The following is a 26917-nucleotide window of genomic DNA, read 5'->3' on the forward strand; positions in this document are numbered from 1 at the left end:
CTGTTAATACCCCACAGATGGAACTGGCCCTTCTAAATGTTAGATCACTAAACAACAAAACATTTCTAGTTAATGATCTGGTCAAAGACAACAACTTAGACTGCATCTGTCTAACAGAAACCTGGCTAAACAATGACACAGCAACAGCAACTTTAATAGAAGCATGTCCGCCCGATTACAGCTTTCACCAAGTTTCTAGGAAGTAAAAAAAAAGGTGGAGGAATCGCAGCTATTTTCTCATCTAAACTCTTGTTCAAAATCACAGAGTTAGGTGAATTTACATCTATTGAATATCTGGTAACACTTTAGATTAGCTCACCAAATTCATAATTTATTCACCAATTTGTTACTCATTAGTAAACGGTTTGTTCACCATTAGTTATTTGTTGTTCATACAAAATGTATCATTAGTAAAGCATTAGTAAAGCTAAACCCTAACTAAAACTTAAACCCTAAACCTAAACCCTAGCCCTAAACACGAACCCTAACCCTAACTGTGTGAACAAATGCTTTACTAATGATACATTTTGTATAAACAATAAATAAAAAATGGTGAACAAACCGTTAACTAATAAGTAACAAATTGGTTAAGAAATTATGATTTTGGTGAGCTCATCTAAAGTGTTACCGAATATATATAGAGCTCAAAACTGAATCAATACTTTTATTATATATTGGCCACCCAAGCACTCGACAATATTCATACAAGAATTCTCTGAACTATTATCACTATGTGTCACTAGATAAGTAGTTTTAAACGAACACTTAAATATCCAAGTAAATTAAAAAGCAGACCCAACTGCTTTTTAATGTGGAAATTATCCTAAAAAAAATAAAAATAATTGTTAGTCCAAAGATCACATCTAGAAGATAGAGCTATGATACATTTTTCTGAAAAATTTGCTCTATATGAGCCAACCAATCGTGAATGCTCTTGAATGAAATGGTAGAGAACCTCAATGATGCACTATTATCTGTGTTAAACTATATTGCACCACTGAAGTCCACAAGCAGAACCTCCCCATGGCTGAGAAATACAAATGTTAGTGAAACGAAAAGACAATGCTGTGCAGCAGAGAGAAAATGGAGGAAAACAAAGATCACTATCCACTACAATATCTACAAAGATACATTAACCACCTATAACAAAACCATCCGTCTAGCAAGGAGAAAATATTTCTCCAACATTATTACAGAAAATGCTAGAAATACCCTCAGGTTTTGCTAACCTGTTCACCCCTGCATGTTTTTCTGTGGAACGATTCACTCCATTGCAGGCTCACTGCAGTTAAGGTTTATAAAGAGGCCTTATGCAATATCTCATGCTTTATGTATGTGCCTCTCTTTTTTGTACAATGGCGGATATCACTGAAACACGAGCACACACACACACACACAGATGAAGAAACACGGCAGAACAGAATTATTTACAGCAGTGTGACATTCCCAAGCCCAAAAGTAGGAAAGGAAAACAAGACCGTCCCTGACCACGTGATTGGTTATAAATCTCTCCACTGTCCACAGAAGCCAGCATAGAAAGGAAATTAACCTATTTGCCACAATATTGTGATCGTCTCCTCTTTGCCCATAAACTTCTTATGCTAACAACTGAAACCATCCCTCTTTTGTTCACTTCTTAAACTAAGAGGAAGCTGCATGGATGCAGTTGTTTCTCAAGTTTTTCCTTAAACTGTCAAACAGCTCTTGCTTATATTTTAGTCTGCTTGTGCAGGAGCCAAAAATCTATTTGAATGCCTATTGTGAGTGTCCTCCTGTGAGGCCTCCAGACTTATCTCCAGACCTATCCCGTTAGAAGGTATTGATCTCTGTCTGTCATTGCACAATAGAACCGGGGGGAAAGGAGGCATTCATGTTGTTACAATAATTCTGTCTGTCCGAGTCCATTTACATTACATTTATATTTATACATTTAGCCGACGCTTTTATCCAAAGTGACTTCCAAGAGAGAGCTTTACAAAAGAGCATAGGTCACTGATCATAACAACGAGGTAGTCCCAAACACTGCAAGCAGCCAAAACATGAAGCATACATTGTGAAAAACTAAACAAGTGCCAAAGGGAAGACCCATAAGAGCATGCAGTTATACAAGTTACAAATTAAAACAACATGAACCCCAAAAAGTGCAAGACTGTACCTGTAGAAGAATAATCAACTGTAAAATATTTCACAGCAAGTACAAGTGTTCAAGAGTTAACTTCGTTATAACTAACCTACAAGAGCAACAAGTCAAAACATTTAGATGGACTTCTCCTGATTAGTACAAAGAAATAATTGATAAAATATTTGTATTTCTGTGTACCACTTGCACGCTTGTATGCACAAACCAGATGCTTATGTAAATGTGTGCTGTGCACACATTATCCCAGTGTAATTGTAGAATCCCTCAGTGTTTGTTTACTCAATGCAAGCTCTCTGAAAGTTAAAAGGTAGCTCTGTAACCACGTCATGGCATGACAGAAGGCTTCTGCTGATGTTCACCCCGCCTCCTGTTGTGATCTGCGGACGATCTAGTTTAGGGGCATGATTATTAAGCCTCTCTGAATATTTCAGCCAAAGGAAAATGTAAAGTGAGAGAGCAGGATTGATTTCCATTTGCGCCAGTGCAGCCCCATAGTGTCTTCTCCTGGAACACTTATGAATCGTCATTGCAACTGGTGTGTGGGTGTGTGTACGTGTACCTATTTGTGTGGAAAATAGACTTGAAGTGTGTGGGTTGTGTGTGCGTGTGAGAGAGAGAAAGACAGGGGTCTTTGAATCCCAAGCCTCATCACCAAAGAGAGGAAGGTGGGGCCAGGTTTCCATGGCAGCGGCCCAGCACTGTTTGCGCATGCTTTCAGCAGTTGGTGGCTGGCATTCCCAAACTATGTTGCGCTGTGTGGGAGAGACAGACAAAGAATAAGTGAGAGAGAGAGATGGAAATGGGGACTGAGACAGTGTGTGTGTCCCGTAGCTGGCTGCTGTACCTGGAGCCTGGCTTTACGGGACCTGGGGTGGTTCTGGAGGAGGGTGAGACTGTGCTCACCCACCAGCCAGGACAGCAAACCACCCAGGACAAGCCCACTGCCATCACCATTGGCTCCATCAGAAGACTTGTCAAGGTGAGGATCATTAAGCACCAGCAGACATTGGAACTGTTGGTCAAAATCACCCCCACATTGTTTTGGAGATTGTTTAAAAACATAGTAGCCAGTTGTTTCATATCCAAAGTAATTGTGATACCTGTTTGAACTCTAGACAAGGTTTAGGAGTCCAGACTGTTTTCTCACTCGTTCACACACGAGGCATCAGTGTTGGGTGTAACGCGTTACAGTAGTCAGACTACTTTTGTAAGGTTACGAGTAACTTAACGCGTTACTTATTTAATTGATCCGTTACTAGTTCCTTGTTCAAACAAGTAACAAGTTACTAAATTTAGTCTTTTAGTCGCGAGCCCTCAGCATGTAGCTAAAAGTTTAGGAAAGTTGAGGATATTTATCGCTAGGTACCTACAAATCGTATTAATCTGCTAGACAGGTGGGTTCCCATTCGTTCTTTTGGTGAGCAGTCTCACGAACCCAATTTACCTGGCGTCATGGAGCCGACCAGCTAAATAGTTTTTTAAGACTTGCATGTACAGGCCTACGTAATGTCACATTAAATAATGTATTGAACTCAAACTTGTGTGATGTGTTGCTGTATCGTTCAGTGGTTTAGGTTTAAGATTATATTACAGTAAGTAAAATAGTCTGGTTCAGTACATGAGTGAACACCATTTAGTGAACACCATTTTGCTATTAACTGTAATTAGTTACTTAAAAAAGTAACGTTACCCAACACTGCTAGGCATTGTATTAGAATACAACTGATAAACCAAGTCAGTGAACTGTCTGCATATGTCATTGTTTCTCTATGTCAAACTCTTCAGGATGACAACACCCCAGAAATACATCTCTCTTGGCCCGGAATGTCAGCACAAGATACTGAATGCCTCTGCTCTCAGACTGACAGCCTGGTGACACACATACCTGTCCACCCGTCAAACCTGAGAGTCCAGTCTGGATGGTAAAACAACCATTTCGTAGCCTGTTAAATGGCAGAGGAACTTGATACCATGGTGCATGGGAAGCTGTTATATGGTAGCCACTGGTTACACACACTGAAATAGGAAGTCCAGAGCAAAAACAATTGAGGGGAGTGACTCAGTGAGTGGATGCATTCTTGCCAAGTACCACATTGTTTCAGCGACCTGTTGAATTGTTTCAACACTGAGTCAGTGGGCTCCAAACGGGCTCACAGGCACCTGCTAGGGAAAGGCTGTTTCCTGCTCAAATGGACAAATCCTTCTGGGTGGAAGTAGTGAACTTAAAAAACTCCATACTTTGTCTGACTTTAAATCTCAACTAAAAGTACTGAACTCCTACTCTATCTACATGTAAAATAACATTTTTATTTTTAAATGGCACAAGTTGGAGTTGTTGGAATAACTTGGTCTTCAAGTTAACTTAATCAAGTGAAAATATCTTCTGAGGTATTTCTTCATGCCCAATGGTTCAATGTAAACTAAAACCTTTGTCAGCACCAAGTACAGACATTAACAGAAAATATGAGTGCAAAAATCAGTTGACAAAATTCCAGTATGAGTTGTCCTCAGTTGAATCATCCAAATCTATGGCCTTGTATGTATGCAGTGACATTTAAGAATGTTTACTGCACTGGACGCTTTTGAAAATAGCCATGTCTGCGTAGTGTTGCCTTTGTAATCCAGTGATTATTGCTTGATTTTGTTTACCCTCTTAGCTGGCTCGCCTACGACAGTCCCGGTTGTCATGGGAACTATGTGGTTATGGAGGCCGGTGGTCTATCGACACCTGGCCCGGGTCAATCCAAGGTCACCAGTGTGAGGTCACTGCGACCTTTGAGAAGGGTAAGGGTTACAGAGGGGTCAAAGATCATTCTGAGTAGACAGTTCCTTGTTTCCATTAAGCAAGATTTGGGAGACTCCATTTTGTTTTGGATTTATGGAATTAGCTGACACAGAAACATACATGACAAAGAAACATGTCCAAGGTCTTAGATCATTTTATAAAATAACAGAATAGAAGAATTTGGTATGCCAGTGGAGAGTTTGGAAAGGAAAACCAGTGGATTTAAAGATGATATAAGGTTGTTGTTGTTGTTTTTGTTTACCTGATAGGGGGGACTCAAAGTGAGAAGACCTTTCGATCCTAAGGTAAGAGCATGTGACTGGATTACTTTACAACAAGAAACCCTCAATCTGACACTTGACTACAGTGATATCCCAAAAAGATCACAGTGTTCATTATTGATAATAAAATTCCCTCTCCATTATCAATCAGCACATCCGTCTAGCACACTTAACCAAAATCCAGCAGTGTCAGAAGTGACCTGTTACTTACTGCTGTTACTGTTGTTTCATACTGTAGATACTGGTGTTTGAACAGACCCTCTTCCAGGGGCGGGGCAGAGAGCTGCTGGGCCACACCCCTCTCCTGGGTACTGCTACTGGACTGAATGGGGTGGCGTCACTCCGTGTGATTGGTGGAGTGTGAGTGTCTGTGTCACTGCGTTCTCTCCTCTCTGCCTGGTTACTTACACACAGCTGTTGTAGATAGATGAGGGCTTTCACTTCTGGACTCGGATGAATGAACATATGAACCAGACCTCCTTTTAGTTGAGAGGAATGAGTGTGTGTGTGTATTCGTGAGATCGGGACATTTTTGGATGTGCTTCAGGGACCAGGGTATAACTGTTTACATACTTGGTCTTTAGGTGTGTCTTCAGCACAGTTTCACAATTCCTTGATGATGACATTAATCAGGAATCCTTCTCCTACACTTATCCAAAAGCATCCCGCCTCCCTTTGCAAACATGAGTGAAGTCTGTGTGTGTGTTAGCGTATACAGTATGCATGTGTGCTCAAGGTACAGGGAGGGTTTATTATGAATCCTCTTGATAACATCCCAATTGTAAAAAAAAAACTTAACAACAACAAAAATATTCTTTAAATGGATACAAACCCTCCACAATCATAATCAATCAAACTATAAAAATGAATTAAGCTTTTGTCTGTGCCTTACCTTGGCTGCAGTTCAAATGTCGATTTGTACCAGAAAACACCCATATGGTCATCACAGTATCACTGACTCACATACTTCAATATAAGCTTTGTTAGGAGAAGCGTGTGTGGGAGTATTTGCACCTCACTTGACCCCTGACCTTTGGTGTTTGACAGATGGGTGGGCTACACTGGAGAGGGATACACAGGGCGGCAGTATTTACTGGAGGAGGGGGAGTATGCTGACTGTAAGGAGCTGTGTGGGACCGATCCTCCTCTGCTGTTCTCCTTCCGCTTCTTACAAGCGGTAAGTCATCTTGTTTTCTTCATTGCAAAGTGTCAACCTCAAATGTGACACGCTCTGGTGAAAAGAGTGTCTGGTGTTTTTTGTTTTATTTTTCTTGCATACTACAAAAGTTAAAGTGTTGAAGAAGTCACTCAATATCATAAACTGCATGTTTATGATCACTATCCATCCATCCATCATCTGCCACTTTTCCGGGCATCGGGTCGCGGGGGCAGCAACCTAAGCACTAACCACTTCCACCAGCTCTTCCTGGGGGACACCGAGGCGTTCCCAGGCCAGCCGAGAGACATAGTCCCTCCAGCACTTCCTGGATCTTCCCCAGGGCCTCTTCCCAGTGGGACGTGCCCAGAACACCTCACCAGGGAGGCATCCAGGAGGCATCCTTATCAGATGCCCGAGCCACCTCAGCTGGCCCCTCTCGACGCGGAGGAGCAGCGGTTCTACTCTGAGCCCCTCCCGGATGACCGAGATTCTCACCCTATCTCTGAGGGAGAGCCCGGACACCCTCCGCATTGCCGGCAGTAAGTCGTCATCAGCTGCCTCTGGAGTCCTACCAGTCAATAAAGTCCGATAGGCCTCCTTCAGCTTGACGACATCCCCACGCGTTGCGTATGTCCCCACGCAATGTCCCCTACCCCCCCCCCCCTTCATGAGCATTGAAGTCCCCCAGGACACTTTCCAGCACCCCCCCAGAGACTCTGCGCTGCCGTTTGGTGCGTCAGCACAAACAATAGTGAGGACCCGTCCCCCCACCCGAAGGCGGAGGGAGGCTACCGGGGTGGACCCCATCGTACAGGCGATGAACCGAGGGGAAACAAGTATTCCCACCCCAGCTCAACGCCTCTCACCGAGGGCAACTCCAGAGTGGAAGAGAGTCCAGCCCCTCTCAAGGAGACTGGTTCCGGAGCCTATGCTGTGCGTCGAGGCGAGGCCGATTATATCTAGCCGGAATCTCTCTACCTCGCGCACCAGCTCAGGCTCCTTTCCCGCCAGCGAGGTGACATTCCACGTCCCTAAAGCTAGCTTCTGCAGCTGAGGATCGGACCGCCAAGGCCCCCGCCTTTGGCCGCCGCCCGTCTCACAATGCACCCGACCCCCATGACCCCTCCTGCGGATGGTGAGCCCACTGGAAGGGGGTCCCACGTTGTCTCTTTGGGCTGTGCCCGGCCGGGCCCCATGGGAAAAGGCCCGGCCACCAGGCGCTCGCCAGCTAGATAGCGTAGCTATGTCAAAAACACTTTCAAGCATGCCTTCTGTGTGTTCGGCATACATTTTTGTCATACGTTAGTTTTAGCCTACATCCACAGACTAATTTGAATGAATAGGCTTATCTCGGGCATGGCATTGTGCACAGGATTAATTTACAGTAATTTAATATACTCATTTACTCATTTATTGTAACTCACTTGACTTATGTGTAACTCTTGATATTTCAGAAATGCATTTATTTGTTATGTGTATCTGGTTTACAAAACATAAGCTACTTCATTTTACACAATTATCAATCACAATTATTGTTACCGCTAATGTTATAACATAAGAATTGCGCTTACCTGTCGACACACAAATGTTTATGTAGTGAAAAAAAATGCACTTCATAGAATTTTTATTTTCCTATACATAACATTTTATTTAGTTTAAAACCGTCTGAATTACATACTTGTGCAAGGGAGCCTTTGTGACCTCTGCTGATAGAAAAGCAAATCTCAGCCTTGAAAGGTAGAGAAAAAAATGACAGAAACTGGAGGAAAATAGCTTTTCCCCGTGTGGTATCTTTTTTTCTTATCACTGCGGTGAAATGACCGGCGCTCGGCGCTTCGAATGATTAACACAAAAACAATCACACCCTGTCTGAAGGCGTGAAAAGGTCTAGAGTCTTTCAAGGGGGATTTCTCTGCTAGAGCATTCCAGGTTTACCAACATAGATACGTATATCTTTTTCAACTATTTTCAGATTTCAATGTATGACACATCATTCGAAATCTTATAATCTGCCCTTTCACAATCAGTAAAAAACTGCGAAACAATCCTGTCTGACAATGGCCCCTTTAAACCACAGCGTGTCACAAATATTGATGTCATTGTTTGATACAAAATGTTTGGGGCAGAGTTGGTCACTGTGAAATACAATGGAGCTTGGTTGTCTGTGTAAAACTGACTGTATGACTGGACTCGCTAGTGTGTATGTGTGTGGGTGTGGGTGCACATGCGTCCTGCTTAACCCACCCAGATCTCAGTCTCTTACCAGTGTTGCACAGAAATCCGTGACCTATCGTAAACTGTGACCTGGGGCCTCATGTATAAACGTTGCATGCGCACAAAAAGCTTGCTGTTTGTATGCTCACAAAAAGGGAGCATACATTGTGATAAGCAACCAAGTGCTAGTGGGAAGAAACATAAGAGCAAGTAGTTAAACAAGTTACAAATTAAACAACATGAACCTCAAAAGGGCAAGAGTGTACCTGTAGGAAAGCAAGCAACAATAATATAATTTACAGCGAGTACAAGTAGTTAACTCAGCTACAACTAACCAACAAGTTACAACTAACCAACAAGTTACAACTAACCAACAAGTGCAACAAGTCCCTCAGTAAGTGTCATTGTGTTCCTGGAGGAAATAAACTAACATCGGATCCAACAAATCTTATAATTATCCACCACTTAGGCTAATAACTTCTGTTAAACTTGTGTGTCAAACGAACGACAAAATCAGTCAGGAAATGCATGTTACCCTCTGTATATGGTTAATATTGAACACAGCACGTATTATTTACCACAGACCGAGGTGGCACCACACGTCCAAAAGTGGTGTGGCAAAATGTGTTATATATTTGTTTTAACCATCTGCAAACCCTCTATGCTCTATAGCGTTAGCAGCAATGAGTTGTTGAGAGGGGTGGTCGATGCTCTGCCTCTGGGGCCGGGTTGGCTGTAGCGAGGAGATCACTGTGACTGACAGGTCCATTCACTTGTTGCAGTCAACGTTTGAAATAATGTGTTGCAGTCAACAGAGTAAACAGGCTGTAATTTGGATCAACTGCAAGAATAAATCGTTTTTTTTTCATTGCAAATGTTTTTTTAGTTTTTAATAGTAAATACATTACATGCGCTCAATACTCCGCGGGGGCGGGGCCCCTTTGCGATCTTTTATACATGAGGCCCCTGGTATTGTTGTTCAGCAGTGTTAGAACCCTAACCCTTATCCTAACCGTTACCCTAGCCCTTACCTAGCCCTTACCCTTATTCCTACCCATATTCCTACCCATACCCCTACCCATACCCCTACCCTAACTCTAACCCTCAAATTTGCTGGTCACAGTTTTTGAAATATCATCAATTTCGGTACAACACTGGCATTTGTCTGAAATCAGGCATTCACATTCGTCACCAGTCTGACCTACTTTAGCCGTCTTTTTCCTCATCCTATCCCACACATCCTCTTCACTGTAGAGCTGAAGTCTTATTTTAGCATCCTCTGAGTCTGCTCCTAGCAAGAGGTAGAAGCTGGCTGATTACTAACACTTTCTGTGCTTGCTAAATCCCTGCTAGGCTAAGCTAGGCTATGCTTCTAACAAGATTAGACAGGTAGAGCTAATTGCTAGCTGTCGTGTCTTTCCTGTGTTCATTAGCATTCTGTCTCTCCAGCCCTCATGCCTTCTGGCTATTAGCGGTACTTTGCTCTTTTGATCAACTCAGAGCTGACGTTAAATCAGCAGTAGCCACATTCTTCAAAGCTCCCATTGTGGAGGGTGCTTGCTCTGATTGGGATTTAAAATACTCCTTCCATAAGCTAAACGCAAACACTATGCTTATGCAGCTTTAATCAGGCCTTGTACAGTTTGAGGCTACTCAAATATGAAAAGCAAAGCTCAATCACAGAAAATGACTACTGTCTGTTTGAAATGTTGTCAGACGACATTCATGAATGATAGGGTGTAGCCTACAGTAAAGTAACTAGATCTATAAAGTGCTTTGTGTAATTGTTGTGTTTTGAACAGGACTTTATAGAGCCCTCACTGTCACTCCTGGAGGAAACAGTACCTCCACCAAGAGCCGATAAGACGGAGATCTTGGATCTGAACATCCCTGATCTCGAGAAGGCTGGAGCCACTGACAAAACCACATCCATATATGTGAACAATGGAGTGTGAGTATATGACCTTAAAATATAATTGGAAAAAACAATATACAAAATACAGTTGACTAGTGTTCGTCAACTGGTCTAACCTCAGAACCCAATTGACATGACATGTAAGTACTCAAAACAACATAGGTTACACCTATGATAAGCTAACATATAAAGTAAACCTCCTAAATATACATAATAATAAACAACTCACACAGACTGGACAACACTTTCTTTCCAAGGGCCATCTTTCAGAAGCCTGATGGCCCTTGGAATGAAACTGTAGTCCAGTCTGTAGGGAGCTTCCTGCCGATGATTCAATTCAATATTTATTTGTCATTGTCATAGAAAACAACAAAATGCTGTTTAGAGCATTCAAACACTGCATAGTTTGACATAAAAGTATTATACAAAGTGCAATATCCCTTCAATAAAATTCCCATAAATAACCCTTGTGTAAACCTTAGCACAATCAATACATGTAACAATATTCAGTATTAGCAGCATTGTGAAGGGTTTTCCTGCCGATGATGAACGCAGCAGACCGTACCACACTACGTAGGGCCTTGCAGTCCCTGTGTGTGCAGCTCCCATACCACACTGTGATGCAACCAGTCAGTATGCTCACTATAGTGCATCTGTAGAAGTTAGTGAGGATGACTGAGTCCATGCCAAACTTCTACTGTCTCCTCAAGAAGAAGAGGCATTTCTGTGACACTTTGACCACCTTGTACGTGTGAGCAGACCAGGTCTGATCATTGCTGTTCATCCTGAGGAACCTGAAATAGCTGACCTTTTCCACTGCTCCTCCTCCTGCGCCTCCTATAGTCCACAATCATCTCCTTAGTCTTGCTGACGTTGAGAGAGAAGTTATTGTCCTGACACCATGATGTCAGGGTATCAACCTCCTCTCTGTAGGCTGACTTGTCACTGTCAGAGATGAGACCCACAATGTTTGTGTCATCAGCAACAAGGAGGTTGCAACTGTGTGTGGCAGCACAGTCGTGCATGAATGAGGAGAACAGGAGAGGGCTGAGCACACAGAATTTCTTCAGCTGCCGAAGGAAGTACATCCTCTGTTGAGCTTTGTGCATTGTCAGGGTGATGGCATCGTCTGTAGACCTGTTGGACTGGTATGCAAACTACATAGGGTACAGGGTGGGAGGCAGCGAGGAGACAGCAACTGGGTGTCTCACCGTGAATGCCTGAGCACCCTTCAAATTAAAAGCGCAACATTCGAAGTTCGATAACTTATAAAAATATACGTTAGATTTTTTGATGGAGCCAAAGGGGACGTCCCTGACCCTCTCCACACCAGCGGAGAAACACTGCAGTAGACCATTGCAAAGGTCTTTCTCTATACTCTGAAATGGCTTCCTGTAGTGAAGTCACCTTGTTTTTACCTTGTTAGAGAACTGTGGTGGATGGTTTACATTCGCCACAGCTGCTGTGGGGGAGTTGAGACTGTGAATGTGCTGGGTTCACCTGTGTTTCAGATGGGTAGCCTACAGTGAACGGGGCTACAGAGGAGAACAATGTGTTCTGGAGAAAGGCAGACATCCTAGCACACTGGACTTCAGCAGTGGTAACCGGCAACCTGCCAAGTCTGTCCAACCCATCCGATTGGTGAGTTCCACAGCCATGTTAAAAACAAAAAAAGGCTTGAAAGGGGACATGGTGTATCATGGTGAGATTTGTGCTGTCCAGGTGAGCTTTCTAGAGAGTTCCGTGATGTGAAGTCCAAGGTGGCATATCTGACATATGTCCTTTTTCCAGGATTTTTGTGGTACTGGAGAACTGAGACCATTGGTAAGTCATCTACAGGACATCGATATACAACTATAAATATAGATATTTATAACCCTATCCATATTTAGAATTTCAATATCAACAAAGGACAAAAGTCCACGCCCCAAAATCAGAAGCCGTAAGCACTTTCAAGGATAGCCAGGCTACATGATATCCCTCTCCCGTTTTGCATCTGTCCCTGCAGGTAGCCGTGTACAGCCAGCCTCAGTTTGAGGGAGAACCTAAAGAGTATGAGGGTGAAGTGATGAACTGTGGAGCCAACAGCCCCAGGTCCCTCAGGGTCATTAGGGGAAGGTGAGTTCCACCCTGGCCTCTACATCCACACTGATAAAGCAACAGTAGTCTCTTATCGATGGTTTGATGAAATGTTGTTGTTGTCCTATCATCAGTACAATGTAAGTTGTTACTACCTTGACTGATAGAAAATTAAGAATTGTGTACTTCTGGACCTTGCTTATCTGCTGTACTTACTGTTGTGTCTATGCGACTACTTATTAATAAAATATCCAGGCTTACTCTGAGGTTTAGTTCACACGTGAAACATAACTTGGTTTACTTGAGGTTTCTGCATTCAATGTATACATGTGCATGGCAAATAACCAACAGGATAACAATGCATAGGAGAGTGCTTACACATAAATAAATAGATCCTTATGAAACACTCCTCCCTTTTTGGATTAACACTACGCTTACTATGCACTATGTTTGTCACTCCATCATCTTTTAAATGAATAATATGAACTATTTGAACAAACCAATTGTCAACCTACTGTCCACTAATGCTAACCCTAACCAGAGTGGCAGTAGCTAGTTTGTTGATAGTTGGAGTGTCTTTAAACGAGACTACGTTACCACTCAAATTAACTACTCATGTGTTGCCACTGTGGCTGTGTAAAATATTCCTTGGCTCACTGGTTTCTCTCCTGACTGGATAGGAATACAACCCCAATTCCCAAAAAGTTGGGTGAAATAAAATAAAAAGTGAATACTATGATTTACAAATCTCATAAACCCATTTTAAGAAAAAAATAAGGTAATTTTGAATTTGATGGGAGCAACACGTCTCAAAAAAGTTGGGACAAGGCCATGTTTACCACAGTGTAGCATCCCCTCTTCTTTTAACAACAGTCTGTATCTGTCTGGGAACTGAGCAGACCAGTTGCTGGAGTTGTGGGAGAGGAATGTTGTCCCTTTTGTGTCTGATACAGGATTATTGCTGATTAAACGGTCCTGGGTCTTTGTCATATTTTTCGTTTTGTGATTCACCAAATGGTTTTAACTGGTGACATTTCTGAACTGCAGGCAGGCCAGTTCAGCACCCGGACTCTTCTATAACTAAGCCATTCAGTTGTAACAGATGCAGGATGTGGTTTAACATTGTCTTCCTAAAATATGCAAGACCTTCCCTGAAAAAGATGTCTGAATGCAAGCAAATGTTGCTCTAAAACCTGTATATACCTTTCAGCGTTGATGTTGCCTTTTCCAGATGTGCAAGCTGACCATTCTATAGGCACTAATGCACCCCCATACCCTCAGAAATATAGGCTTTTGAACTGAGCACTGATAACAAGCCGGTTGGTCCCTCCTCTTTAGTCCGGGGGATGCAGCATCCAAGCCCTTACGGAAAGAAAATATATTTACCAATATATGATTTGAAATACATTTTAATATATTGTTAATATATTATTTTCCACTACATTGACCAATATATTATATATGGAAATACATGGGACAATATATTGATGATAAATATATTACTAATATATTATATTATAAACTATAATATATATTCATGTAATATATTGCAATATATTGCAGAATATAACAATGATTGCCGTTTTCCATATATTGCAATATATGGAACATGAATATATAATATATGTGGTTATATATCCCAAAATATATGCAATTATGTATTCATAAATAACCACCATAATCTATGCCGCTTTATATGGGAAAATGTATGGGTAATTTTTGTAAAGATATAGTGTCACATGTATGCTTAATATATGGTAGAATATATTTTAAATATATGTAAAATTATATGGAAAGATATATTGTACAATGCATGTGTACATATATGAGAACATGCACATACAATGTACAGACATATATGGTGATTTTTACATTTAGTCATTTAGCAGACGATCTTATCCAGTGACTTACAGTAAGTTACAGTAAGTACAGGGACATACCCCGAGGCAAGTAGGGTGAATTGCCTTGCCCAAGGACACAGCTTCATTTTTGCGCTTCCGGGGATCGAACCGGCAAACTTCTGATTAACAGCCTGATTCCCTAACCACTCAGCCATCTACAAGGTATTCTAATAAGGTTGTCAACGGCAGTATTTCAAACGGAATCCCGGGTCAAAAAGTACCACCTGCTAAGTGAAAATTTGCCCCCAAAAACGTAAATACCATAAGATTGACATTTATTTATATATGCCTGAATTAGAGCTGTTTGAGCTTTGACCAAATGTGACTATGATTGCCATACGTCAAAACGTCTTCTTTTGTTATTTAGTAACTGAACACTGCAGAGTCAAGATCTTGGAATGGCTCAATTGGATGAGAGGTTGTGCTGGTCATTGAAGGGTTCCAGGTTCAACTCCAGACCTTGGCATTTTTTTTTTTTTTTACAAAACAGTTTCTAGTTTTCTGAGTAATCCCGGTGTAACTATCTATTATGTCAATTTTAAAATATTTTGCAATTTTGAAGGAGGAATTTGCCATTGCTGCTTGCAGCTATATTTTTTACATATAATTCAAATATATTCTACCATATATTAAACATACATGTGACACTATATATTTACATATATTACAAATACATTTTCCCATATAAATCAGAATACATTATGGTGGTATTTATAGATATAAAATTGCATATATTTTGGGATATATAAACACATATATTATATATTCATGTTGAATATGTTGCAATATATGGAAAACGGCAATCATTGCTGTATTCTGCAATATATTGCAATATATTACATGAATATATATTATAGTTTATAATATATTAGTAATATATTTATCATCAATACATTATCCCATGTATTTCCGTACAATATAATTATTAAATCCCATATATGGACATATATTGCCTAATATATCACATCATATTTTCCAATATACTGCAATATATTTTCCTTTCGTAAGGGAGGTTTCCAAAAATGTCTGACCACAGAACAGTTTTCCCACTTTGCCTTTGTGTTTCTGGATTATGTTCATGTATTTTCATTTCAGCTTTTTTCATTTGTGGATGGCATATTAAACTGTGTTTACAGACAATGACTTCTGGAGGTGTTTCTGAGTCCATGCAATGATTTCCATTACAGAACCATGCCTGCAGATCACAGGCATGCAGAATTTGTTTTCCCCCTTGTCCCTTACACATAGAGATCTCTACAGATTATCAAAATAATTATATTATATTATGTACTGTAGATGATGATAAATTCAAAGTCTGCAATTTTACGTTAAGGAACATTATTCTGAAATGGTTCCACAATATGTAGATGTAGGTTTTGCAGATTGGTGAACCTCTGCTCATCTTTACTTCTGAGAGACTCTGCCTCACTAAGATACTATTTTTAAACCCAATCATGTTACTGACCTGTTTGAAATTAACCTAGTTAGTCGCAAGATGTTCTTTCAGCTGTTTATTTTCAGTCACACATACTTTTTCCAGCCTTTTATTGCCCCCCGTCCCAACTTTTGAGATGTGTTGCTGCCATCAAATTCAAAATTACCTTATTTTTTCCTTAAAATTCTACATTTCATCAGTTTAAACATTTGACATGTTGTATATGTTCTATTGTGAATAACATAATGGGTTTATGAGATTTGTAAATCATTGTATTCAATTTTTAATTTTATTTTACACACCGTCCCAACTTTTTTGGAATTGGGGTTGTACATTAACGGTGTCAAACACACAGGTACATGGCACACAAATGCAAATACAAAGTTAATTTGAGGTTGAAAAACAAACAAAACTGCAGGCACACTGCACAATAGAGTTGTATAGGCTACTGTACCGTGTGTACCTGGTTGACCCACCAGGCGGATGTGTGTTTTTGTGTTCCTCCTTGCTCCTCCCACCAATGTCCAGCTGGCTGCTTTTTGAAGACGAGGGTTGCTGTGGTAACCAGTATGTCCTGGGAGAGGGTATTTATCCTGACCTAATTTCCTGTGGCTGTCTGACCACTTCTGTCAAATCTCTGAGGCCCATTCCCTATGTGAGTGTACTGCATCATTACACTAAGCTGTGTTTAGCTGGTGCAGGATAGCAGAACATGACCACGCACACAGCATTACTCATATTAAATCCAGGTAAATGTCACACACTTTGTTTTAGTTGATCTAAAAGCGCAAATAACTATTGTGCAAAACAATTGTGTGCAATAATGTACCGTTGCCATACACGTGATTTAAAGTGTCCTGTTTTCTCAGCACATGCTCTGCCCTCAACTAAAATGTGATGTCACTGTAGAATTTCTCTGAGCCATCGCTCAGCCTGTTCAGCCTGGACTCCTATGAGGGTGTAAAGACGGCTGTCGTGACCCCCCTGGACAGCATGAAAGACATCTTCACTCAGTCTCTCCGAGTCGACAGCGGAACGTAAGACCTTTTTTAAAACATGGTTTGAGGCAACATGTTTCTACATTTCTTATCCGACTGGAAAACATGTCTTTGAACTGTCTTACACAAGATTTGGCTCCTAGCTTGGGTATACAGTGCATCCGGAAAGTATTCTTTTTGAAACGGACTACTTTTTGAAACTGAGAGCTACTTCATGGGTACTGAGTCATACGAAGGGCTACCAGTTTGATACACTCTTCTAAAATAACAAATTTGCTCAGTTTACCTTTAGTTATATATTATTATTAATGATTAATGATACTCATCTATGTGAAGACACTGATAATGTTAATGATTTCTCACAATAACTACCAACATTGACTTAACAAGGTGGGAAACAGATAATGGCCAGGTTTCCCAGATTCGTTAAGAAGCTCTTAACGCTAAGAGCTTCTTAACGAATCTGGGAAACCCGGCCAATATCAATATTCAACACTATTTCTATTAATATCAGCGATTGTTTAAATTTTCAGATGATCACTTCTACATTCTCCAAAGCAGCAGTGGTGTATAAAGTACCCCAAATCCATACTTGAGTAAGATACCTTACTGGAAAATGACTCAAGTAAAAGTAACCTTTTAGAATACTACTTGAGTAAAAGTCTTAAAGTACATGATCTTTACTGTACTTAAGTATCAAATGTAATTTTCTGATATTAAATGTACTTAAGTATTGAAAGTAAAAGTACAAGTAAATGCTATTAATAAAAAAGCAAAGGGTCAGAATTTTGAGAATTATGAAGTTTATTTTGACTAGAATGAGCATACCTATAAACTGGGCCTTATTTGAACACAATTTTAACACAATAGGCAATACTAAAGCAACCCAGTCATTACGTATAACTGAAAAATGTTTTGTTCATCTTCTAAAGGTATGCATAAGGCACAACGTTGAGAGCAATAACTTGGCAATCTGATATAAAGCCATAGCATTACATCAGGATCCTCAGTTTAACAAGCAAGTTATCAGTACAGTGACTGTGAAATCTATCAGCAACATGCACACACATCCCTTGAACAATATCGTTACTAGCATCTTGCTCCACACTGCTACGTTACTGCACTGTACTTTAGATTGTCACCATCCTAGCTTGTGCTAGCTAGATACCTCGCCAGAGATGGAATAAAGAATAATAATAATCTTTGTAGGTTATTAGCTAGCTTGAAATATTATATACAGATCTTACCCAGCGGTGAAAGAACATGACTACAGTCTACAAGGTTGTGCTGGTGGCATTAAATGAAGAGGTTGTGGGGTTTCTCATTTTTTGATTGAGACCTGTATACTTTTGCTTCGATTATTGTTGTGTCCCCTTCGTTGTTGGTCTTAATGTTTTGGATATATCCTTCCACTGCATATTGCAGTCCATTTTGCCTTGATCTGGAGGATATCGCAAAGATATTACTCCAAAAAGAATCACTGACACTGACAGTGTTGTGTATGAAAGACGTAGCAACAGTAACTAAGGGCACGGGGCTTTTGCAAACAGTCATAGCGCATTAACATTTGGACCACTGATTCGCCAAACCTGCTTGCTGTCTGTGTTATACCACTGTCCTCGACGTTTGGTCTCATCACTCTCTATTCTAAGGTCTATTACACTTGGAGTGTCGATCAGGTCATCATATATCTCTGGCCACTGGATTGCAGGGCTTGATATGAACTTTTTGAGGCTCTTGGCCTTTGGACAAATACATTTACGTTTCACTTGTCTATGCACAAAAGTCACTTGACCCCGATACCCTTAAATAGCCTGACAAGGTGATCGGGCAAAACTAGCCTGGCTAACGGAGGTCGCTTTCTCAGGCAAATGACAAATGAAACAGGATCGGTTAGAGAAATCCGAGATGCTGGCTATCTTCATCAGGCTCGTATCTACATTAGGCAGTCCTCCCTGACGTTTCTGTTGTAGAATGGAGTGAAATACAACATTGTGCACACTGCCATTGAGCGAGTCTGACTGAGGCTAATGTCAAAACAGTGTAACGGGGATGCAGTCTCACTCAGATTGCCAGTTTAAACAAATCAGAAAAATAATCAGACCAGCTGACTAAAAGAAGAATTCCCATATCCCTTGAAAGCTGCCCTGGTCGACTTTTTAGATGTAGAATTGACTGTAAAACTGTAAAATTATGAACTTTGTGACATGACGTGAAGACATGGTTGCCGCTCGACTATGCGGTCTGTACCGGGCGGCATTCTCACTCAAATTTCAAGACTTTTGTGACCCAAATCAAAATGTTGATGCGACAGATCAATGGGCAATCGCTTTCTCTCTTAAAGGCTGTCCTCCTCAACCTTTTTGGTCTTTTTAAATCTAACTATTTGTATTATCCGTGTGGTCCTTTTGCCATTTAAAATGCTATCCTTTCCCGGTTTTCTGCAGCCACATTGCGCGCATCCCGAATGTTTACAAACAAATAATTGGTCTATAAGTCTATGGTTGGGTGGAGGGCCAACTTCAATCAGGTATTTTACTGCCCGTAGCGCGCTTCCCGATGGGTAGTTAGCATGGTAGCTTTTGTGACAGGTAGTGAAGTGTCTCTCTACATTGTGCAGGTTTGCCGTCGCCACATTCGCCCGCAAATGAGACACATACAGCTTTCTTTTACAGTAGTAAACAATAACTCTTCCTCCCATTCACTGTGGGAATAATACTTTTTTTTCTGGCATGTTTTGGGGGTAGGAAACCACATTCAGCTCCCCATCTTCACTGCGCCCGCCAGCTTACACTCTCCACGAATGCAGAAGTTTTGTCATCCGCACTATTCTGGTTTTTACTTTGATCAATATAAGCATTTATTTATTTTAAGATATTGTAATTTTCATGCACGTGATTAAATTAAAGCAACAGAATAAAATTAAATTTTTAATGCAGCTCACTGGTGAGTTGTGCTGTTTTTAGAACAGGACTGCGGGCGGCTCATGTGGTCCTTGCGGGCGACCTGGTGCCCGCTGTTGGTGACCCCTGTGTTACAGCCTTTGAATCCTTCAAAAATGGATTAAAAAAAAAATCCTTAAATTTCTACACACAATACCCCATAATGACAAGAAGTGGAAAAGCCTTAATAGATTTGCTGAAATTACAGTATTCACTGCCTTTGATCAATACTTTGTTGAAGCATCTTTGGCATCAATTACATCTCCAGAGATCAAGTCTGGGCTCTGGCTGGGCCACTCCATTCAACATTCACAGAGTTGTCCCGAAGCCACTCCTTTGTTATCTTGGCTGGGTGCTTAGGGTCGTTGTTCTGTTGGAAGATGAATCTTCTCTCCAGTCTGAGGTCCAGAGTGCTCTGGAGCAGATTTTGTGCGTACCTGTAGCCCAGGGTGTATGTCCAGCGAGAAGTTGTTGTGAAGGCTCGGTGCTGACAGCTGAGGACGTCCAGGGAGACTCATCTCCAGCCAGAGTGTCCCTGATTTATATAATCTGGCTATTAATCAAAAGATTGCCGGTTAGATTCCCGGCCGTGCCAAATGACGTTGTGTCCTTGGGCAAGGTACTTCACTCTACTTGCCTCGGGGGAATGTCCCTGTACTTACTGTTAGTCGCTCTGGATAAGAGTGTCTGCTAAATGACTAAATGTAAATGTATGAGCCAAATATGTAATGGTATTGTGGGGTAAGGTTAAGGCTGTACACTGCGTGGCGCTGTTTGGCTCGGCTATATGAGCTGGGGGGAGACAGGTAGTGCCAGGTGTTGACCCCAGAAGGGCAAATGGTTTTGACCGCTTATGGCGGAGTTTGGAACAGTTTACTCGTGTTTTATGGATGTTTTGTTTGTACCAAATCCCTGGAATAAAGTATGATATCTTTAGCCGGCTTTTGGACTCATTGAACCCAAGACGAGCAACAAGTAAAACCATAGCCGCCTAGCGCGTCGTACCAGAGCCTGGGGCAACACGGCAATAGTGCAGCATTGGGCTGGCTGTTATAGTAAATGTAAAGAGTTCAATCTTTCTTTCATCAGACAAGAGCATTTTGTTTCTCATTGTCTAAGTGTCCTCCAGGTGCCTTTTGGCAAACTCCAGGTGGGCCGTCATGTGCCTTCTACTGAAGAGTGGCTTCCGTCTGGCCACTCCACCATACAGGCCTGATTGGTGGAGTGCTGCAGAGATACTCCTCTATTTACAGAGCAATGCTGGAGCTGTCAGAGTGACCATCTTGGTCACCTCCCTGACTAAGGCCCTTCTCTCCCGATCTCTCAGTTTGGCAGGGCAGACAACTCCAGGAAGTTTGGTGGTTCCAAACTTCTTTCATTTACAGATGGTGGAGGCCACTGTGCTCATTGGGACCTTCAATGCTGCAGAAATTGATCTGTGCCTCGATACAATCCTGTCTCGGAGGTCTACAGACAATTCCTTGGACTTCATGGCTTGGTTTGTGCTTTGACATGCATTGTGGGACCTTATATGGTGCCTTTCCAAATTATGTCCAATCAACTGAATTTACCACATGTGATTGTTTGGTCTCCAATCAAGTTGTAGAAGCATCTCAAGGGTGACCAGTGGAAACAGGATGCACCTGAGCTCAATTCTGAGTGTCATGGCAAAGCCTTTGAATACCTATGTACATGCGATTTTTTCTTTTTAATAGATTTGCAAACATTATCTTTATGGGGTTTTGTGTGTAGAATTCAGAGAAAAAAAAATCATATCCATTTTCGAATACTGCTGTAACATAACGTGTGGAAAAAGTGAAGCGCTGTGAATACTTTCCCGATGCACTGTATGTATAAGTTTGGGGTATTTACAAACTTCTGAGATTTTTTCATTGTCATTCATGTCATTTTTTTGGTGTGTGTGATTAAAGACAAGGCCCAGAACTAACTGCTGGTCTGTGTTGTCCCTCAAGGTGGGTGGCATACGAGTATGCTCACTACCAGGGAAGACAAATGCTGCTACAGCCGGGGCAGGTGCCCAGGTGGGGGGACCACAGTAGCTGGGACTCCATCTGCTCTGTACGGCCCCTCAGACAGGTGACACCACGGTTAATCTTTCCTCTAAACCATGGGCCTGCTTAAGCAGATGCTGACAACATTGACATATTCTGGATCACACAAAATCAATGACATACAATTTGAAACCTGAAGACATTTCAGCTTGTTGTTCCACTGAAGTCAACAGATGATGTTATTGTGGAAGCTGTACAGTTGTGTGTGTGTGTGTTGCAGAGTGTGTACTGGTAAGCCACTTCCCACAATGACATTGAGCGGTTTATTGTCTGTCAAAGAAGCTGTGGAGCGCTGGCCAGACTGTGCAGGGTGGAAGGGATCGTTATAGTGCTGTTAGCTCTCAGTGCCTCAGCGACATGCCAGGGAGCTGAAACCTGCTGGGTTGTGATAAACCCCCTTTCTGAGAAAGTTATTTATACCCCTGCCATGTGTGTGTGTGTGTGTGTGTGTGTCAGAGAGAGAGACAGAGAGTAAATATGAGTCGGATGGACAGACAAGGCAAGGGTTAATGAGGATGCATGTATGTTTATACGTTTGTGTGTGCGCATATGCATGCATGTAGGTGTGTGTGTGTATGTCAACGCACTTGATAAGACAGATGGGATCCAGACCAAGGTCATGGTGATATACATCAGATTCCCACTCAGCATGATTGGACTGAGGCTATAACTTCACCTTGACATATTGTTTACACTAGAATACAGCTGAAACCTTGCATTGGCCTCTATGAATACATAAGCTATCTGTGCTCACAGAGCCCTCGTTGCTGCAGAGTAGATGGACATCAACGGAGGTCAGGAATGGTTAGTCAGTTCTGTCCTGTCGTGCTGTTATTGATGAGTCAGTGGTATCATGCTGACTTGATCCCTGCTGTCCAGAGAGAACCTCCCAGTTACAGCTCACCCACAGTATCTCCACTTCTGTGCAGTTCTAAAATAGAGATCAGATTCACCTGTTGTGAATGATAAGTTATAGGAAATGTTTCTGTTAATGTACGAGCCATGGATCCTAGCGGGTGCCTCTCACTGAGAATACTAGTGTCAGTGTAAGCTAACAGCTGTTTGTCAACAGACTCAAAATCGTTGATATGTGCAGTTCTGTACAAGTTCTGAAGGTGATCACAGAATAATGATGCATGACGGTGTATTCATGTTTCTGTTTATTTGTGTGTGGGTGTGTAACTTGTGTGTGCGTGTAATGTATGGATGTGTGTGTAACGTGCGTGTGTGGTGTGTCTAATGTGTGTGTGTAACGTGTGTAACTTGTGTGTGTTTTTAACGTGTGTGTGTGTGCGTACTTGCAGCCCAGGGTGTATGTCCAGCTGAGAAGTCGTTGTGAGGGCTCGGTGCTGACAGCTGAGGACGTCCAGGGAGACTCGTCTCCAGCCAGAGTGTCCCTGTCCCCGGCCTGCTGTTTGGACACGCAGCGCTGGCTCCTCACCTGCGGCCTGCTCCGCTGCAAGGTGTGTACATGTGTAATCTCAGCTAGCTGGAATAGACGCCTTCATTAGAAGATGAAGAAAAACATTATTTTGTATTATTTGAGATTCAGTATAATTTCCTTTAACTAAAGTTGAAGAAACGGGTGGCACACAATCATGCGACCATGTCCAGGTATGCAGCTGTGCTTGTGATAGAAAGTCACTGTGCAGGGGGTGCATACTTTACCCTGTGTGCACACCCACAAGCTTGAACGTGTGTTCTGTGTAAAATCAACCTCGAACAATCCACATGCATGCAGAATATTCCACTAAGCCTTGCTCTGCAGACAGACTAGTCATCTAGGGGGTGAGCTGGGAGGTTGTTGTGGACTTGGACTGCTGCTTCTATACCGGAGCTGTTCCAAATATGGAGCCGGAGGCTGGCCAGCTATCTTTAGCTCACAATTGAAATTCTATGTAACGGGAGGATTGGGATTTGAGGATGACACGTGAGGCTTATGTAAGGTATTACAGGACATGGTTGTGTGTGCTGTTTGTCACTCAATAGGTCATGTTGCATGTGGTTTGGTGGGGGTGCACGTGTTTGTGTGTCTGCCAGCATGTACTCCACATATGCATTATCATCACAACGTAAGACAGACCAAGATTGTGGTTGGTCTCATCATGCAAGCTCCTGTTGTGTTTGATTGGAACTTGTTGTCCGCTCCGCAGGCTGGTAAAGGGTGTCTGTCAGTGATCGGTGCCAAGGCGGTCGCGGGGGCCAGAGTAGCCGTGTGGCCTGAACACGGACGCACACACCAGAGATGGAGCCTGAACCACAATGGGACCATCTCCTCCCATCTCCACCACAACCTCGTACTGGACTGCAGAGGTAACCACATTAACCATGCAGCCATGCATGCAGTCTGCTTCACTCTTTGTCACAGTAGCTTCTTCTGCTGTTATAAGTCAGGATCCAGCAGTTTTTTTGGGTGGTTGGACTTTGCTATGTCTAGCCAGTTGCTCTAGTTCTTTCAATAACTATCTCCTAGTATTCTTTTGATGCAATTCTGTCCACTGAATGGTACTTGTTGTTGTGTTTGTTGTTTCAGGTGGGACAGGTTTTGACAAGGACCACTTGGTTGTCAATGAATTTTCCTCTGACCAGGCTACACAGTACTGGGACATTGAGGTGGTATAGGAACGAATGTTACCAGAGGAGGTGTAAAAACAAATATTCCCAGGAAGTATATATACCTGCACAAAAGCCCTGCGAAGTCCCAGAATAGTAGATTTGGGGATTTAGAGTTTGGGTGGATCACGTCTACCCAGGCAGCTTAGCTCAAAACGAGAGGCGTTTCATTTGCAGTGTCTCTTGTGTTTTCTCTCAGGCGCTAGATACCATTGCAGCAGTATTGACAGATTGAACAGTCTGACAGTGACCAGGATACTCCAAAATGCACTCTTTACCAACTCCTGTAAAAAATTACACATTGGACTAGACGTGATGTACAACCGACAAAAAGCTAAACCTAAACTACACTAAAACTGTTGAGCATTCACTCAGTGATATGATAGGTGATAGCTACCACTACATTTACACATTTGAAAAAGTATGGAAGCGAGCCAGTTATATGTCTCCTAATTATTCAGCCTTTCTCTCTTTGAGGTTATATACGTTTGGATTTATACTTCTGATGTTTTCTCTCAAGCATTTTTGCACTACCATGCGTTTTCACTTGAAGTGTCCCTATGCCCTCGAAATACAGAATGAAGGGTTTTAAAAAGCATATTTTCTTCACTGGGTTCCCACCACTGAAAGCAATCTCAATCCTTAAAACATTACATGGGAACATAAACACTAAACTATGATTTTGTCCCCCTCAAGATTAATTACCACTGGTCCTCAAATGTACGTAGAGTTTTTGACAAGAATGACATGGATTTTCACTGGAGGAAAAAAGGCAAACATTAATATATACTGTGTATTATAATAAGGAATAGATTCAAAATATTAACACACAAAAAAGCATGAAAGCTGATTTAACAGTGTGTACAATTCTGTCGAAAAGGAATATTATTAAAGATGATTGTTTTTTATTTGTGATTGATATTAAAGGTTGGTGTCATATGTTGACCGGATACTTTCTTTCATTGGGATATTAAACCCTGTTGCAACTACAAGGCAATCAAAAGCTATTTGAGCTTTGGAGGCTGGATTTGACATTCACCTCCATTTGTTTGAATAGTCAAACATAAAATTCAATAAAATGAAATGCTTAACGGGTGGTATCATTATTGCTAATTGAGTTAACTGTTCATATTCATATTTGCAACAGTTGCAGGCAAATGGTTTGTGGCTCTAGCATAGAGGTATCAAAACCCTTCCCATGTTGTTTTCCGCAGTGTTGGTGTGACCAACAGTGTCAAAGCTGACAAAAGCATTTACGTCAACATTTGCATAACTAGTGACACAGCATGAAAGTCAGAGCAACTGTTATTAAGTCTGTGAGGGAACAGATGGTTTACTGTACCAGTGTGAGTCAGTGGTCAGAAGGTTTGCCTTTGGGTTGGACTAACAGTAACCCTCACGCTCCTCTCAATATAACTACAGTCTGTGGACAATGCCTCATTGTCCAGTCCAACAGACATTGCTGAATAATAGTTAATACCACAAGCCCTGCTCTGGTAAGGAGGACAGATACTGTATGGGGAACAGTCTGAGCAGAGACAGGTTTAACTTATCTGTTCTAGTCAAATCTTATCTGAGGAATGTGTTGCCTTAAATTGGTTGCTTATAATTACACTTGGAATATGGTGATTACTCAAGCAATCTTAGTTCCAGTGGTCGAATAATTGAATACAAATGCATATGTAGATATACACTATTCATCAGGGGCGTCGTTAGACCTTTTTTACTGGGGCACGTGTATGGAGCTAGAAAGCTGACAAAAGTATCTGAATTTGAATATGAAACATCTGAAATATTTGCGTGTCGAATTTCATAAAACTGAAATATTTTGCTGTTTAATATATAATATCTGAATTATTTGTATGCCGAATTTAAAACTGAATTATTTTGATCCAAAAATACACATTTCTAAAATTCAGATTTCAGGAATTCAGATTCTTGAAATTCAGATTGCGGAAATTCAGATTCAGATTTTGTCTGAACTAGGCAAGCCCCCACCCTTCGGTCCTCGGCTTGAAGCAACGGCCCCGGTGGATGTAGGTGGTATTGCATTACGGTTAGGTTTCCGACTCTTCCGGTCGTTTTTATTCTATTAACTCCAGTCAACACTTACAAAACTATCTCCCCCAATAATTTGTGTTCGATTCTCGAACCTGGCTCATACTACTAGCTTTTTCATAGAATAATTTATCCCGATTTTTGCTAAGTTTGAGACCAATCCGAAATGTGTAAACTAGCACCCCATTTATTTGCCTACGTCAATAAAAGTTGCCTGCAAATGTGCTTGCGGATACTAACAGGGCACGAGCACAATAGTTCACATTGGCCGATAGCCGATTTACATGGAGCTGAATGAGCCATAGACTTATATTGAATGAGCACA

The 26917-nt window shown here is 41.6% G+C and overlaps 1 protein-coding gene across 2 annotated transcripts in view; it reads left to right on the plus strand.

Annotated features, from left to right (window-relative positions):
• The window catches only part of LOC146288807 (uncharacterized), a 68203-nt gene extending 42724 nt beyond the window's left edge, over positions 1-25479 (plus strand). For both annotated transcript variants that reach the window (XM_084698284.1, XM_084698285.1), the window contains exons 7-22: positions 2972-3119; positions 3926-4062; positions 4798-4924; positions 5195-5230; positions 5445-5566; positions 6254-6383; positions 10382-10530; positions 12006-12135; positions 12286-12318; positions 12503-12612; positions 16438-16564; positions 16819-16946; positions 21823-21946; positions 23226-23384; positions 24075-24234; positions 24455-25479. In XM_084698284.1, coding sequence (XP_084554410.1) covers positions 2972-3119; positions 3926-4062; positions 4798-4924; positions 5195-5230; positions 5445-5566; positions 6254-6383; positions 10382-10530; positions 12006-12135; positions 12286-12318; positions 12503-12612; positions 16438-16564; positions 16819-16946; positions 21823-21946; positions 23226-23384; positions 24075-24234; positions 24455-24543 — 1909 coding nt within the window. In that variant the 3' untranslated portion in view covers positions 24544-25479. The remainder of the gene's footprint in view (positions 1-2971; positions 3120-3925; positions 4063-4797; positions 4925-5194; positions 5231-5444; positions 5567-6253; positions 6384-10381; positions 10531-12005; positions 12136-12285; positions 12319-12502; positions 12613-16437; positions 16565-16818; positions 16947-21822; positions 21947-23225; positions 23385-24074; positions 24235-24454) is intronic.
• The last annotated feature ends 1438 nt before the right edge of the window (positions 25480-26917 follow it).

Source organism: Hypomesus nipponensis, chromosome 5 (genome assembly GCF_054491055.1).
Source record: "Hypomesus nipponensis isolate SF chromosome 5, ASM5449105v1, whole genome shotgun sequence".
Taxonomy (NCBI): Eukaryota; Metazoa; Chordata; class Actinopteri; order Osmeriformes; family Osmeridae; genus Hypomesus; species Hypomesus nipponensis.